This window comes from Dromiciops gliroides, chromosome 4, assembly GCF_019393635.1.
Source record: "Dromiciops gliroides isolate mDroGli1 chromosome 4, mDroGli1.pri, whole genome shotgun sequence".
Taxonomy (NCBI): domain Eukaryota; kingdom Metazoa; phylum Chordata; class Mammalia; order Microbiotheria; family Microbiotheriidae; genus Dromiciops; species Dromiciops gliroides.
The window spans coordinates 138,523,584-138,541,809 of record NC_057864.1 but is presented as its reverse complement, the minus strand read 5'-3'; the positions used below and the strand labels follow the sequence as shown (position 1 = coordinate 138,541,809).

At 37.1% G+C, this 18,226-nt stretch overlaps 1 protein-coding gene across 2 annotated transcripts in view; it reads left to right on the top strand.

Annotated features, from left to right (window-relative positions):
- Positions 1-18,226, top strand: part of FMN2 (formin 2) — a 453,587-nt gene that overhangs the window by 100,081 nt on the left and 335,280 nt on the right. For both annotated transcript variants that reach the window (XM_044003674.1, XM_044003673.1), the window contains 2 exons: positions 8,958-10,534; positions 13,309-13,453. In XM_044003674.1, coding sequence (XP_043859609.1) covers positions 8,958-10,534; positions 13,309-13,453 — 1,722 coding nt within the window. The remainder of the gene's footprint in view (positions 1-8,957; positions 10,535-13,308; positions 13,454-18,226) is intronic.

Below are 18,226 nucleotides of genomic sequence, written 5' to 3'. Positions count from 1 at the left end.
GGTGAGAAATGTGAGAGTAAAAGATGAATAAAAAATGTGCCGCAGTCAGGGCCCAGTTGGGGTGGGTGGCAGAACATTGTAATGGTCCCAGAGAGAAATGATTTGTTATTTCCTTCTGTGCTCAACAGTTTAAGAGTAGGAAAAGAGATGATGGGAAGTGGAGATTATTAGAAAGTTGGGGGGAATCAGAATGTTGTACTACAGTGATTTTCAAGAGTGGAAGAAAGTATTATATTGAAATGACTGAGAATATGGTTGAAGTTGCAAAGAGTTGGAACTAAAACTACAATAGATTGATGAATTGAGAGAACATGGAGGACTTTGAAGGATTAGAGATCATGATGCAGGCAAAGAGCAGGATCATGGATGTAAAAAAGGCAGATGGACAGGACATTATTATGATTAGAGAGAGTAATTTTTATGTATTAATAAGGGGTGTTCAATGAGTTTTGAGTGTGTCTTGGTAGGTGAAATCCCATACATTTAATATTTTAAATTTATTTTCATGGAATTTCATTTTTCCACTGGGTTTTGTTGGTAATATAAAGAGACTGATAATTTTATGAGTTTAGCCTCTTAGTCTATTCAATTTATTGTTTGAATATATTTTAGTTGAATTTCTGAGTTCTCTAAATAACCATATTAGCATTTGATAAAAGCAATAAATTTGTTTCTTCTTTAAAATGCATATTATTTCCATTTTTCATCTTCTTGTTACTATAGCTAATACTACTAGAAGTATATAAAATAATGGTGTTGACAATAGACTTGATTGATATATACCTGATCATACTAGAAAAAGGTTTTTGATTTTTCTAACTCTTGTTTTAGGCAGCTAGATGGCAAAGTAGATAGAGTGTCGGGCCTGGAGTTAGGAAGACTCATCTTTGTGAGTTCAAATCTAGCCTTAGACCCTTACTAGCTGTGTGATCCTGAGCCAGCACTTGCCCCAGTTTCCTCATATGTAAAATGAACCAAAGAAAGAAATGGCAAACCACTCTATTTTTGCTAAGAAAACCCCAAAGAGGGTCATAAAGTGTCAGACACGACTGAACAACAACTTTGTTTTAGGTAGAAAGGGGACTGGTTCATATAGCAAATGATATGAATTATAAAGATGATGATAATAATTCACTTTCATGTGGAAGTTAGGGTTTATGAAGTGCTCCCCCCAACAATGCTATAGGGTAGTTAATGCAAATTTCAACCCCATTTTACATTTGAGGAAACTGAGGTTCAAGTTTAAGTGACTTGGAGAATTCATATTCTAACACACAAAAGTCATCATCCAGTCTACTACATTAAATATCTGAAAATATGTAGGAGACATAAATTTTTTTCTGAAAGTGGTGGGATTCCCATATTGTGGGGCGAATGAGGTAACATGATTTGCCAAGCACTTGGATATGGGTTTCCATAGAGGGGAATTGGATCCCAGTGTATAACAGAAAATGAAGAATGACTGTAACCTTAGTTTAATGGTACAAAAATGAATTTATGGTGTTTATATGCTGATATCATAAGTATTGAGAAAACTTCATATTCTTGAACTCTAAATATATACTATCCATATCTGACAGATTTGAGGATCAGCAAATTAACCTTTTCAGCAAAAACCTAGTCCTCATGGGGTTTTAGGCTTTCTTATTGATATTTACAACAATAATGTTATACTAATATTTTCTTTTTAGGGGATGAGATAATCTTTAGAAAAATATTCTTGGCATGCCTTTTTCAAAATAGTAACCTTTATTTTTTGATATATAAGTATTAAATTTAAAAGTCCAAAATATTGTTATCAATTTATAAGATAATGCAGAATTGAAGAAATTTTGGCTGATATATTGTATAAAATTTCTTAGCCAAAGCATATGGCAATGTCTACTATCAAAAATTTCAGATTTTAAAACAATTTTTCTAGACAAAATATCTCACAAGAATGAATATGTAAAGTTTATTATTTCATCTATCCAGTTATCTAAAAGAATTTAATTTGCTTTTATATTTTTTCTTTTTTTTATTTAAAAGTATGTGCCCAGGGGCAGCTAGATGGCGCAGTGGATAGAGCACCGGCCCTGGAGTCAGGAGTACCTGAGTTCAAATCCGGCCTCAGACACTTAACATTTACTAGCTGTGTGACCCTGGGCAAGTCACTTAACCCCAATTGCCTCACTAAAAAAAAAAAAAAAAAAAAAAAAGTATGTGCCCATCATATGGATTATGAGTTCATTATGGAAAATTATGGAGTTCATTTTGAATTAGAAAAATATCGACTTTGATATGCACTATCATGTTATCAGAACTATTGACAGTGTTTATGACTCAAAATGACTAAAGAAAATGAAAAGTTAACCTATGAGAGCTTATCTTCTGCTGGTGTAACATTCTAAGTACTACATGTTTATTAGAAAGACATTTTAATTTTTATTTAAAGTAACACCATAATGTGATAGAAGTTGGCTGTGTCCTTGTCATTATATATGTGTGCATCTATGTATGTGATCATTTACTACAGTAAATGTCCACATTTTTTTCCCAATGTAGTATTTATCCTTTATGGATAAATTATGGAAGTCCATGGAAAAACACAATTTATTTTTACAGAAGCTTATTTTAGATTTAGATACTAGAAACCATGTTTTTCATTGATTGAGGCTAAACCAATCAGTTGTAGATTATAAACTTTTGGAGGCGGAATCCTATGACTGTATGATTTCTGCTGAGTAGCAATCAGCTAATGCAAAATAATTTTGATTTTTATTAATTTAGAAACTTAATTGCTTTGAGAATTTAAATCAGAGTTATTTGGATGTAAGTCAACTGAACTGTGAATTATCTTCTCCTAACTCTCTTCTTAATCTTTTATAATCTAGCCTCAATCCTTATCATTCCACCAAAACAACTCTTTCCAAAGTTACCAATGATTTCTTAGCTGCCAAATCCAAAGAACTTTTCTCAGTCCTTATTCTCTTTGACCTCTCTGCAGCCTTGGTCACTGTTGATCACCCTTTCCTCCTTGATACTCTCTTGTCTTTAGTTTGCAGGACACTACGCTCAACTCATTCTCCTTCTACCTGTCTAACCTCTCTTTCTCAGTGGTCCTTTTCTAGATCCCTGTCTAGATTTTGCCCCCTAACTATAGGTGGCCCACAGGATTCCTTCCTGGGCCCTCTTTTTCCCCCACATTCTTCACTACTTCATTTCATGATGGCATCAGATCTCTTTGACTTAATCACCATCTCTGTGCTGATGATTCTCAAATGTACCTATCCTACTCCAATCTCTCTACTGACCTCCATTCTTACATCTCCAACTGTCTTTTAAGATGTCTTGAACTGGATATCAAGGAGACATCTTAAACCAAACATGTCCAAAACAGAACTCATTACCTTTCCACTGAGAACCTTTCCCACTCCTATCTTTCCTATTACAATAGAGGGTAACACTATCCTATCAGTCCCTCAACCTAGGCTCTCTACCTAATAGTAATTTTCAATTCCTCACTCTCTCTCACCCCCTATATCTGATCTGTTGCCAAGTCCTATTTATTTCACCTTTTAAACATTTCTCAAATTCTCCCCCTTCTCTCCTCTGATACTGTCACCACTCTGGTGCAGGCCCACATCATTTCACACCTGGACTATTGCAATAGCCTGCTGGTGTTATGCCTGCCTCAAGTCTCTCTCCACTCTACTAATAACTAATTCCTCTTTCAAACTCTCAATAATGTGTATAATTCATATTTAACAGGTTGGAACAGGGATTCTTAACCTTTTTTGGCATCATGGTTGCCTTTTACAATCTAATGAAATCTGTGGCTCCCTTCTCAGAATATTTTAAAATATAATATAATCTATAGAATTTAAAATGGAACCACAAGTTAGTGGAAAAAAAAGATGTCCATTTTTCCCATCTTCATGGACCGAATGACTCCTCAATTATGAACCCCTAGATTTAAAAGTTTTATGTAAAGGAAAATGGCACTGTAGTTGGAAGTGACAGAACTTAATTATCTTTAAAGCTCTATTTGGGGTTGTCTATTTGACAAAATGAATGAAATATTTTTTTAAAGTGCTTACTTTGTTCTGGGAAAGTACTGGCAATATAAATGTAAGGGTGCAATGGTTGGTTGGGCAAGTACATGCAGAGTATGTGCTACCTAAATACAGAATAAGGATCTTATTTTGTAATGAGGAAAGATAACACACATATAGGAGTGTTGGTATGGGAAGGAAATTTTTGTTTAGAAAGTTAGAGGGATAACAAGCTAGTGAGGAAAAGGAAGAGAATAAAATGAATCTCGGGTAGGACTGTTCCTCAATAAAGTGGATTATTGAGACCAATATCAATCAGCACAGCTGGCTCAGGGCAAGAGTTTTAGGAATGAACACATTAATTCCTCCAAGGCTTGATCTGGGCATAGTAAGTAATGAGTAGAAATATTTCCCTCACTAGCTGGTGAAAGGCATGAAGATCAGTTGGAGATAATCCTAGATGTAGTTATAAAAATATAGTTTAAAATATTATACATTATTAAGGGTCCATAACACAGGTTAGAATATATGATCGCCAATATCCATCCCTCAAGCATATACATATATTTCAGCCTTCCAGCTCCAATTCTTATTATCCAGTGAACGTGATTTCTCAATTTCCTTTTATAAATCCAGTTGGGGAGATATTTCAGGCAGGGAAACTAATTAGAAGGTTATTGCAATACTTTAGGTGAAAAATATAAGGGTTTTGAAAAAAGGAGTGGTTGTGTGAGTAGGGGTGAACTTCATATACACATAACATATGGTTTGTAGGTACCTATATCATCGGGTTTATATATGCATGCATGTATGTATCCACACACACATGCATGTATATATGTACGTATGTGTGTACATATATACATATATGTGCGCATGCACGTATCCACACCTACACATGTATGTATATGTGTATGTATGTACATATGTGTGTACACATATACATGTGTGTATATGTATATATGTATATATATATATATAATTTTTATGGAGGTGCAAACAAAAATATGTGGCCATTGATTGGTTATGTAGGGTGGGGGAGAGAGAAGAGTCAAAGATGATGTTGAAGTTGTGAACTTAGGTATCTGAGATGATGATGTAGACCTAAAAAAAGTGATAGGGTAGTTTTGAGGTTGGATGTATTTGGAGGGAAAGATAATGAGCTCAATTTTGGACACATTGAGTTTGAAATGTCCAATGAGTTTTTTAGTTGGTGGTTTAGGACTGGAATTCTTGAAAGATTCTCAAACTCTATATATGAATCCAGGAATCATCTACACAGATATAGTGATTGAGCCCTTGGGGGATGATGACATTAACACATAGGAAGAGATGGAGATAGGAGAAGACCCAGGACAGAGATTTGATGGATGCCCTCTGTTAGTGGGCATGACAAAGAAAATAATAAATAGATTGACTAGCAGTCACATAAGTAGGAAAATAGCAAGGAAAGTGTCATGAAAACTCCAAAGGGAGCAGTCAGCACTGTAGAAAGTTCAAGAAGGATGAGAATTGATTAAAGGACATTTGATTTGACAATTAAAAGTTAATTGGGCAAGACAAGGCTAAGATGGTAAAGAACAACAGCTTAGCTCCCCAATCCATCTCATCCATGGAGATCTAGAAAACAAACCAAACTGACTCCTTATCAGGATATCTAAGAAAAAATCACAGTGATTGATAGTTTCAGCTTAGGTCAGCATAAGGAAGATAATGGGGACAGAGTGTTGACAGAGGTGTATTATAGAGAACATTTTAGCACATAGGACTTGAAAGAGTATCATACCTATGCACCAGGCAAGAAGTCCCAAATTCATTACAGAATTTTCCTGATCTTATGCAGGATACAGAAATGGATGCCAACTGATAGTTCTATTGTTTATTGTCCAGTTCTGGTTAAATGATTCAAGTTTTCTGCAGGGGCACCTGTTCCTGCACCTAATGTTTCAGGGTGAAGCGATGTCCCAGGTCCTTGGCTATCTACTGAGCTAGAAACAAGTTCAAAAGCAAGTAGTAACATTTTGGCTCTGACTCCACATAGCCACAGAAATCTCACTTCCAGCCTACATCCTAGTCTGAAGCCTAAAGTAGAGTAACCAGTGGAGCAATCACAGATCAAAGAGAAGCATTTGGTTCTTTCATTCTAAACCTTCAGAACTCTCTAGCTAGCTGATAGTGACCGTATCTAGATGAAGCCTATCAGAACTTCCAACCAAGGTCAAGCCCATAATAGTGTTGTACAGACCCAAATCCAGGTTAGGAGCTTGAAGAATTCAGACTATAGTGGTCAGTTGTCACACTTTGTCATGGATTAGACTACTTGGGGAGCACTGAAATCTTAAAAGTCTCTAGCCTGTGTTGTCCCAGAGGTATTAGAATATCAAAATAATAAACCAAGAAAGCAGCAGCAGAACCCAAGAAGACAAAAGTCCAGTTAGGATATTCTACCCCAAAGTCCATATAACCCAGACCTAATCTAAAATACAAAATCACAAAATAGCCTGGAAGAAGAAGAAAGAAACAAAGAATCCCATCATAAAGTTCTTTTATGGTGACAGAAATTCTTAAGACATAAATTCAGAAGAGGAGAATGACTCTTAAATATCCATAAGCAAATCCTCAAAGAAAAACAGAGCTCAGGCAAAAATAAAATTAGAAATCCTAGAAGACAAGAAGCAAATTGTTTTTTTAAGGGGGTAAAATAATTTTTAAAGCCAAATGAGAGTAGTGGAGGAAAACCTAGAAAAAGAAGTGAGAGCTACAGAGGAAAGATTTGGAAAGAAAGTTAATAGCTTGGCACTTAGCCAATTAAAAAATTCCTGGAAAGTTAGAATGGACCAAATAGAAACTAATAACTCCATGAGAAAACAAGAAATAATAAAACAAAATCAGACTGAAAAAATATAATATGTAAGGTATCACATAGCCAAAATAACTGACCCTGAAAGCAGTTCAAGGAGAGAGAAATAAAAAGTCATGACCAGAAAAAGAGCCAAGACATTAGTTTTCAAGATATGATAAAAGAAAACTTCCTGGATCCCTTAGCAATAGAGGGAAGAGCAGAAAGAGAAAGACTCTACCAGTTACCCCAAGAAAGAAAACCTACATGAAGATTATGGTCAAATTACAGAACCTGTAGTTCAAAGAAAAAAAATACTACAGCCACAAAAAATTCATTATTTATTACACATTCAATATCATACACAATTTAACAGCCATTGTTACATTAAGGAGTAGAGAGCTTGAAATACAATATTCCAGAAGGCAAAAGATATATGCTCACAACCAACAATAACTCGCCTAGAAAACTACCAGTTTCTTTGATGAAAAGACGAAAACTAACTAAAAGCTTTGAAATACAAAGTAATCAAGAGAAACATAAAAAGCTAATGTGAGTAAGCAATTGCAAGGGATCAGAGATAAATTTTCTACATTCTTTTATTTATTTTTTTTGCAGGGCAATGAGGGTTAAGTGACTTGCTCAGGGTCACACAGCTAGTAAGTGTCAAGTGTCTGAGGCCAGATTTGTACTCGGGTCCTTCTGAATCCAGGGCCGGTGCTTTATCCACTGCACCGCTTAGCTGCCCCCAACTGTCTAAATTCTAATATGGAGAGATGATACATGTATCCCCTCAAAATTATATCATTATTAGGTGTCATAGAGGAAGTATAATTAGAGGGCCTGGGTAAGGTTCTGTTATAGTTTGATGATCTTTAGAAAAGAATGGGGACAACTAGGCTGCACAGTGGATTGAGTTCCCGGCCTAGAGTCTCAAAGACCTGAGTGCAAATCCAGTCTCATACACTTACTAGCTGTGTGACCCTAGACAAGTCACTTAACTTTAATTGCCTCAGTTTCCTCATCTGTAAAATGAGCTGGAGAAGGAAATAGCAGACAACTCCAGTATCTTTGCTAAGAAATTCTCAGGGTCATGAAGAGTCAGATACAACTGAGAAAAAAAATAGCAACAAAAAAGAATGGAAAGGGAAGGAAAGAGGTAGTGAAAAAGAATAGATGTTAGAAAAATCCATTTTCAGTGAATGGTAAGGTTGGAAGTCAGATTATAGAGGGCTTAAAAGAAATAAAGACAAAAAACTGTAAATATTTAGAGAAGATGGTCTTTTTAAGGAATTTAACTGAGAAGAGGATGAGATAGAACAATAGTTAGTTATGAAAGGATCTTTAAGGATGAAGAAGGCATGGGTGTATTTGGAAACAGAAGGGAAAGAAGAAAGAGTGAGAGATTTATGATTAAGGAAAATAGAGATAATAGTAGGGGAAATATGTTGGAGATGTAGAAGGGATATGATCAAGAGGATATGTCAAGGGTTTGAACTTGGAAAGGAAAGGGGCCTCTTCATCAGAAACTGGAATGAAGGAGGAGAACGTTCAGGATGATGACAAATGCATATGAGATGTGAATAGATGGGGAACTCTTGGAGAATTTCCTAGATTCTTTTTATGAAGTGTGAGGCAAGGTCCTCAGCTGAGCAGGGAGAAGGAAGGAGTGTCCATATGAAAGGTTAAAAAGTCTCTAGAGCCTGATTCAGGCTTATTCACTTTTAGAAGAAGATAGAATAGTGGGGAAAGCATCATAATGGAGTCAATTAATGTGGCTTCAAAATAACTGGTGGGGGACAAAACAATCATCATCACACCTTTTGCTTCTTTTTAATTCTTTTTAAGAATTGTGGTATTCCTAACATATGTGCAGTGTTAGTCCTTAGACAATACTTATCATCTTGAAAGGGATTGGTAATCTATGCACAAATCATTATCACCTCTTACAAAAAGTCAGAACATTGGAAGTATGTTATTACTTTTTTTTAATACCCTGTTTAAGTTTCACAAACTTTCCTATAATGACAAACTTGTAGTCTTCTACATTGTTCTTTAACTATCGTCCTTTTCTCTCTCCAAAGGAAACTTTTGACATGAAATCTGAGGAACATGCGAATGTGATACAGCAGCTGGAACAGACAATTGAAAATCTGAGGACCAAAATAGCTGAACTAGAGAAGCAATACCCTACCACAGACATAGAGGTTGTTAATGGGAAACAAGTGGCTGAGAGGGGAATGGCTGAAGGTGTCTGTTATGAAGATCTTCAATTAAGTGAAGAAGATGTAAGACATCAACGGATGTTACATGTCAAATCAGTACAGACTTCACCAACAGAGGAGGGCAGTGCATCTGTAATGCCTTTTGCTAACACACTGCCACAGCATCTTCCACTCACTCAGGAGGGCATAAATGGACAGCCAACTGTGCCACTGACCCCTTCTGGACATCAAACAAAGTTTTGCTCAGAGATTTCTTTGATTGTTTCACCAAGGTTAATATCTGTACAGCTTGATGCAAATCAATCCATACAGTGTGTATCACAACCTCCACCACCTCCACCTCTCCCAGGTTCTGATAATCAAGAAAAGACTCTAATACAGCCTTCCCCAACACCTTTTATAACTGAATGTGTGACCAGCCATGAACGTTCCCTTCCCACATCTTTTGAAAATAGTCATGTCATTCTGCCTTCCTCACATCTTACTGGCAGAGAACTGAATCCTCCCCTGCCTGGTGCAGGTATCCCACCACCACCTCCCCTGCCTGGTGTGGACATTCCACCTCCCCCACCTCTACCTCTTGGTACAGCAACTTCCATCTCCATGCCTGGATCAGGCATGATGATTCCTCCCCCACCTCCTCTTCCTGACATGACAGTACTACCTACTCCTACACCTCTACCTGGCTTGGAAATACCCCCTCCTCCACCTCTGCCTGGTGGAGGGGTTCCCCCTCCTCCTCCGCCTTTGCCTGGAGTGGGGATCCCTCCTCCCCCTCCTCTGCCTGGAGTGGGGATCCCTCCTCCTCCTCCTCTGCCTGGAGTGGGGATCCCTCCTCCCCCTCCTCTGCCTGGAGTGGGGATCCCTCCTCCTCCTCCTCTGCCTGGAGTGGGGATCCCTCCTCCTCCCCCTCCCCCTCCTCCTCCTCCTCCTCCTCTCCCTGGAGTGGGGATCCCTCCTCCCCCTCCTCTGCCTGGAGTGGGGGTCCCTCCACCTCCCCCACCTCTGCCTGGAGTGGGGATCCCTCCTCCTCCTCCTCCTTTGCCTGGAGTGGGGATCCCTCCTCCCCCTCCTCTGCCTGGTGTGGGGATCCCTCCTCCCCCTCCTCTGCCTGGTGTGGGGGTCCCTCCACCTCCCCCACCTCTGCCTGGTGTAGGGGTCCCTCCACTTCCACCTCTGCCTGGTGTGGGGATCCCACCCCTTTCTGCACCTCCTTTGCCACCTGGATCTGGTCTTCCACTTCCACCACAAGCTGGGGGCAGTGCATTGCCAAACATTATGCTTCCACAAGTATGTGGATTCCTTCCTCCTCCATTGCCAGCTGGCTTATTTGGAATAGGCTTGAGTCAGGACAAAGTGAGTAGGAAACAAGCAATAGAACCTTGTCGACCAATGAAGCCTCTTTATTGGACAAGAATTCAGCTACACAATAAAAGGTAAAACAGGAACTTGAAATGGAGGTTTGATTGTTCTTGGAACACTTACTGCAAACACCTGCCAAATACTGTTGTTTCATATACATGCATATATGGTACTAATATTGAATGTCTTGCAAATGGGCAGAATTGCATTTTTGTGCGGCTTTTAAAGCTTGTTTGCAGCTTTTATATTGATATATTGGCAAACCAATTTTGGCATTTAAAAATCCAGTAACGTTAGTAGGAGTTATCCCTACCTTTTCTTTTCTTCAAATCAGTCTTTCATCCATGCTGAAGTTTTGAGTAGTGAGAGAAAGGAGGTCAAACTCTACAAGTTTCTGAAGGTTAATTGGTTTTCTCCCTGGGAGAATGAGTAGCTGTTTCCAAGATCTGAACTCCTGTCATGCCCATAATCTTTGGAAAGCACACCACATAAGCATGGAGTTCTCAGTTGTAAACAAGCCTGAGTAGGTGTAGGCCAGATGAATCACCATATGGGTGCTTTGTTTATTGTATTCATCATTTAGTTTTGCATTTCTGCCAAGAAACTTATAAATATAAATCAGAATCTCAGTGGAATCTTTGTACTGCTATGGCAATGATTTCTAACGTTTTGGGGATTGTGATAACTTTTTATGTTTGGTTTGATTTTGTAGCACACCCTCTAGAATGAAGTGCTAAATTATATACCTATCTATGCCATTCAAATTTAGACACGTTTATTTGCTTTTGAGAATTTTATGACATCCCTAGTGATAATGGATAGAGAGTTGCAAAACCAGGGTTGAGAATTCCTGTTATATTCCCTGCTATTTTTTTTCCTCTTTCTCTCTTAACTTTGGTACCGGTGGTTTGTAAATTGTCCACTTGTAGTCTAGAGTTCATATCCCTGAGTCATCCAATCATTGACTGATTTGTCTGGAATGTGGTAAAATAGGAAACAATGTACTTTGAGGCTTATTAGCTAACTCCTTATTGGAAGTTTTCATAAATTCCTTTTTAAGGGATATTTCTCTTCTTTGAACAGTTTAGCATGTCTGAGAAACAGTCTTCACCAAGATAATTCTCTTCCCTTTTTCTTACTCCCTCTTATCAAGCCCTTATTAGGAGCTATGTATTTGTGAGTCTCTATGGGTATGAGCAGTTGTGTGTGTGTGTGTGTGTGTGTGTGTGTGCGTATGTGTAGGCACACACACATACACAGGGATACATATACATGTAGTGTGGTTATAGTATAATTCTTAACCACCCCCACTTATACATACACACACATTTTTTTCTTCTCTCCCTCTCAATCTATTCTTCTAAATATATCTATATCCTTGATGATGGTATATGTACAGGATATGAAGGTATAGATCTATGAAGAGACAGAGAAAGAAGAAAAGGAAAAAAAGTAATATGTACACAAAGACATGCACAGTACTACTCTTAGTTACAAATTAGGGCTGGATAATAAGTAAAGAGATAATGATAGTGGCTAAAAGCTAATGTAAATTTCAGATTCTTTAAGAGAGGCATTGTTTTTAAGAATAGGAAATTAACAGACCCACTGCACTCTGCCTCAGTCTAGCCATGTTTAAGAATTTTGATAACCCGGATGTCTAAAGGAGTACCACCAGGATGGTGAATGTCTGTGAGTCCCTGCTAGCTAAGGATGAGTTTAGATTGGAGAAGACTCAGAAGGGATGTGATAGGAGTCTTTGTGTTTGAATGACAGTCATGTGGAATAAGGAATAAATTTCTTCTGTGCCTGATGAAGACTTTGTTCTACAGTCATGCTAAACTATTCAATGAAAAAAGAAAAATCCCTAAAAATAATCCTTTATGAACATTTCCAGCAAATTTCCTTCCCTCCCCTCACTCATCTCAATCTTTTCCTAAGGAAATGAATAGAGGGCTTGTTTCAGAGTCAGGAAAACCTGGGTTCAAGTTCTATCTTTGATACATATTGATACATACAAATTGCTTGGCTTCCTTGTATTCTTGGCAACTGTCTCCATAAGGCTATAAAACTGTTCTGCAGTCATTAAGTGCAGAACTATTAATTACTAAAATTGGTAGAGGAAGTTTTCATATTGAAAGATCCTGGGGGCAGCTAGATGGCACAGTGGATAAAGCACCGGCCCTGGATTCAGGAGGACCTGAGTTCAAATCCGGCCTCAGACACTTGACATTTACTAGCTGTGTGACCCTGGGCAAGTCACTTAACCCTCATTGCCCTGTAAAAAAAAAAAAGAGAGTAATCATATTGAAAGATCCTTATACCAGTGAAATCACAGTTCTACACATGCACACACACATATGTGTGTTATACACATATATGCATGCATTTGCTTTTTAATATATTGTTTATTTAGGTCAATACTAAAATGAGTTGACATTCTCTGATAATATATTTACTGATGAGGATAGTACTTAAGGAGTGAACTTTGCGACTAGAAGTAAACCTGGGATTAAAAACTACTTTGAATAATATGTAATATTTAGAAATTATGCATTGGTGGTGGACCACTGATAACCACACACCAATGTGCCCTTCTGTTTTATTTTTATATAGAAAATTAATTGCTTACAATTCCAGAATTTCAGGAAAGCTAATATTCAGATAGTTATATAAAATGGAGCTTTTCCCAACCAATACTATTAAATAAATTGGGTTGCTGGTAAAAATAGATTAAATGTATGCTTTCTGTAACCTATTGATTTTTTACTCATGATTATTCCCCTCATCTAAAAATTTGACTTATTAGGTTGACATTGCTCTTCATTCATTTTGTGCTTAACTTTAGAGATTCTAGCACTTCTCTCATTTGGGAAAAAATTGAAGAGCCATCCATAGATTGTCATGAATTTGAAGAATTATTTTCTAAAACTGCTGTAAAGGAGAGGAAGAAACCTATTTCTGACACTATAACAAAGACCAAGACTAAACAAGTGAGTACTCTTTTTTTTTTCTTTCCAGTCCCTTTTGTTGGACATTATTTCTGGCACAAACATATGGATTTTATTAGAAAAGATATGCTTGCTTTTGAAATGCTTCCTGGACTGTAAACTCTAACATAGATCTAAAGCAGAGAGAAAAGGGTGAAAATTTTAAAGGTAGAGTTAAATAAGAACATCTCAAAAGAGAGAACAAGTAGGCTTCCAAATCTCTAATGGCTCTTCAGTCATCCCTCTGCTCTAAGATCCAGTAGCCAAGCATCAAAATGTGATGCTTTTTACACTAGGAAGCTTGGCCCAATTGATACTTCTGTTGAATGGTAGTTCATTAAATTGACATACTTTAGCAGTATGGTGTCAGTTACCAAGGCAGCCCTTGCTGTGGCAGGAGGTACAATGTAATGATGTTATTATGTCTAAAGTGTCAGTGCCTGTGCTTGGTGGACATAGGGAGTTAGCAGATGACTTAGGACATTGAAGTATTGGTGACCTACACTGACTGGCATTTGAAAAATATAGGATCAGTTATACAGAAAGGTGCAAGAATTAAGTTCTAGGTAAAAACATGAAATGAAAATTAAGTTAGATGGAAAACTGTAACTAGGCTTGTTTTTGTTTTTGTTTTAGACAAGTTTGAAAATTCTATGGTAAGCTATAGAATCAAATTGGGCCGAGCATTCCTTATATCCATAAGTACATTAAGGTTTTAGTGGATAGAAAAACTATTCCTATTTTTTCCTTATATTTCTTATTTATCTGAAAAAAGAAAGTTTCAGGCAGGATGATACACGTCTTGTGCTTGGAGTTAGAGAGACTTGAATTCAAATTCAGCTTTTGGTATTTATTAGATAGGTGAATCTCTTAATGATTATGCCTCTTAGGCCTATAAGTTTGGGACTTCTTTATCAATCAAAGAAGTTTCCACATTGAGAGTGCAAAACATCATGCTTAGCTTCACTCTTATTTAGCACCAAGGGGTACCTAACCATGATTATTTTTCTGAAATTCTCAGCAGTTCAATATTCGAATGGGTACCACAGTGTACAATACTCCCCAGGTAGGAATATTAAGATGGGTTTTTTTTCTTTAAAATGACCTTGATATATTTCCTCCTTTAAAGATTTTTTGGTGTTCTGCTTTAGATCCCTACTGCCTACAATTGAATGCAAAGAAATAGATTTTCCTGAAAATTCACATGGATAGAAGCTAAGAATTCATGAATGCACTCTTCCTTTTTGTTGTCTAAAGTAAAGATTCCCCACCCCCACCCCCACACACCCTGTTTTAATAGACTGATAAAGAGCAATCATCTGAATGAAAGCTATAGTATTCACTTTACTGTTCTTCAGTTTCAGTTTTGTCTGCCTCTTCATGATGTCATTTGGGTTGTTTTTTTGGTTTGGTTTGGTTTGGTTTTTGGGTTTTTTAAAGCAAAGATACTAAAGTCATTTGCCATTTCCTTCTCTAGTTCACTTTACAGATGAGGAAATTAAGGATGAAGTGACTTGCCCAGAGTCACACAGCTAGTAGGTGTCTTAGATCAGATTTGAGCTCACGAAGAGGAGTCCTCCTGACTTTAGGCCCAGCATTCTATATAGCCACTGTTCCACCTAGCTTCCCATTCACTTGATACCATATCTGAGTTGGAACAGTGTTCGATTTTGCACGTTGCTTAAATCTACCCTATAATGAATGTTGCTGAGAGATGAATTTAGATTGATTGGCATCAGATCCCCCACCGTCCATCACTCAGTAGTGTACTTCTCTTGAGTATCATCTGTGTCTATAAGTCATCATTCAAAGTCGTGTGACAGGTTACAGAGATCCAGTGGCAGGCAGTATCCCCCTCTGTCACCAACACCAATAGACTGTGGAGAAGAGACTTTCTTTTAGACATCATTAACAGTTTTTTTTTTTTTTTAGTGAAGCAATTGGGGTTAAGTGACTTGCCCAGGGTCACACAGCTAGTAAGTATTAAGTGTCTGAGGCCGGATTTGAACTCAGGTACTCCTGACTCCAGGGCCGGTGCTCTATCCACTGTGCCACCTAGCTGCCCCCATCATTAACATTTGTATGAATTCAGACTCATTTACACTACAGCAACTTCAAGCCTTGTGTCTAAACTGTCTCTTTCTTGACATATAACCATAGTCAAGTAGTGCTGCCTGGCTGAGGTCCTGAATCTGAACTCTTTTTCAAGTGTGGTTTTAGAGTGGCATAGAAATTATTCTCTTCTAAACCTGTAGGAATTCCAGAGACAGACATGCTCTTAAGTGAAATATTATTGAAGAAGGCTTGGTTTGTTTAACTTCATCATTTAGAAGAACAATCCATCCATTCAATGCCTACAGGGAAGTATGATATGTTGTTTAAGGAAAGTGTATTCCTAGAGTGCTTACAAGTAGTTTTCTTTATATGGCAGATGTATACTGATTGTGTGTAGACATTTTGGTTCCTCATGATTCATTTCAAGTAAAATTAATAATCTTAAATGCAGTGGCATGTGTTTATGGAGATAATTCAAAGTAATTCTACTTGTATACAATGGAAGCTAGAAGTTCTGTTTTTCTTTAAATATTTAAAAATAGCTAAATAATTTTTCTGCGATCTGTCTCCTTCCTGAAAGTAAGTCTGTGGTCTGGATGCATTGGTATTTAATGAGGTGCCTGTGCTGTATTACTTTCACAGTGCAAACATTTTTGGTGTGATAACATGAAATTCTTAAGCTTGGTAAATTTTGCCTTTTGGCATATTGGGAAGGCAGATTGTTTTCCGGATGCTTAAACCAACAATAATGATAACATCTAGCATTTTAAAAATCTTTGTTGCAGGAGGCAAAAAAGTACTTTATAATTTTTATAATGGCAAGAGTGCAATTGATTAGTTTAGATTTATTTTTCATAATAAAGTTCTTTGCTTTTTGAATCACTAGATGTAAGGGGGTTCATACCATAAAAAAGAATGAAGTATTTTATTTTACCAGTGTTTTTTTTTCTGAAAAAAGTAAAATCCTACTAACTGGAATTTTAAAATAAAAGTCCTTGGAATTTAGCTCTTAGGCAAAAGAAATAGATGATGACAAAAATGATATTTTCTATTGTGTCCAAGATTTACTGAAAAACAAACTTCCGAGGAATATATTTGGGTCCAAGTGCACACTCATCCTATACTTTCTACAGTTACATTTGCATAAAAGAAATTGATATTTGGAGTGGTGACAATGAGGTGTTAGGTAAAGTTTTAGTTATTAAAATATGTTTAGCCTCCTATATTTATGTGAGTGGTAAAGTAGTTTAAGTAGGGTTTTAGAAAGATTGACAACAAAATTTGAAACAAAAACATTTAATTTTTGGCTAATCCTAATTAATCTGGAGAGAAAAAAATTGGGGGAAAAGGGGGGGAACAGTTGAGACAATTTCAACCATACCCATTTATTTTTTGGAGGGTTTGGCAATCAGTTTTAACTTTTTATATTATTTTGTCTTTCCCCAATTACATGTTAAAAATGTTTAACATTTTTTTTTTAAGTTTTGAGTTCCAAATTCTATTCTTCTCTCCCTCCTTCCCCTCTCCCTCACTGAGATGGCAAGCAATCTGATATAGTTTATACATGTGCAATCATGTAAAATATTTCCATATTAGTAATTTTGTACAGGACTACTAAAACAAAAAAAGAGGAGTGTGTGTGTGTGTGTGTGTGTGTGTGTGTGTGTGTGTGTGTGTGTGTGTGTGTGAGAGAGAGAGAGAGAGAGAGAGGGAGAAGGAAGAAAGAAAGGAAAGAAGGAATAGTATCCTTCATTCTTTATTCAGACAATATCAGTTCTTTCTCTGGAGGCAGATAATATGTTTCATTATGATTCTTTTGTGAGTGTCTTAGATTATTGTATTGCTGAGAATAGCTAAGTTATTCACAGTTCTTCATTGCACAATATTGCTATTACTGTGTACCTTGTTCTCCTGGTTCTACTTACTTCACCTTGCATCAGTTCATGTAAGTCTTTCCAGGTTTTTCTGAAATAATCCTGTTTGTCATTTCTTAAAGCACAATAATATTCTGTCACAATCATATACTACAACTTGTTCAGCCAATCCACAATTTATAGTCATCTCCTTGACTTCTTTCTTTCTTTCTTTCTTTCTTTCTTTCTTTCTTTCTTTCTTTCTTTCTTTCTTTCTTTCTTTCTTTCTTTCTTTCTTTCTTTCTTTCTTCCTTTCTTCCTTTCTTTCTTCCTTTCTTTCTTCCTTTCTTTCTTCCTTTCTTCCTTCTTTTCTTTCTCCCTTCTTTTCTTCCTTCCTTCCTTCCTTCCTTCCTTCCTTCCTTCCTTCCTTCCTTCCTTCCTTCCTTCCTTCCTTCCTTCCTTCCTTCCTTCCTTTCATTTTTTGGGGGGTGCAGGTCACTGAGGGTTAAATAACTTGCCCAGGGTCATGCAGCTAGTAAGTGTCAAGTGTCTGAGGCCAGATTTGAACTCAGGTCCTTCTGAATCCAGGGCCGGTACTTTATCCACTTTGCCACCTAGCTGCCTCCATCTCCTTGATTCGTAATTCTTAGCTATCGCAAAAGGAGCAGCTATAAATATTTTTGTAAGGTAGATAATTTTCCCTTTTTAAAAATCTCTGAGATTTGGAAGTAATAGTGGTACTGCTGATTAAAGGGTATTTGTGGTTTGATTTCCCATTGAGCATAATTCCAAATTGTTCTCCAGAATGTTTGGATCAATTCACAATTTTACCAGCAGTATAGTAGTGACCCAGTTTTCCCCCATCCCC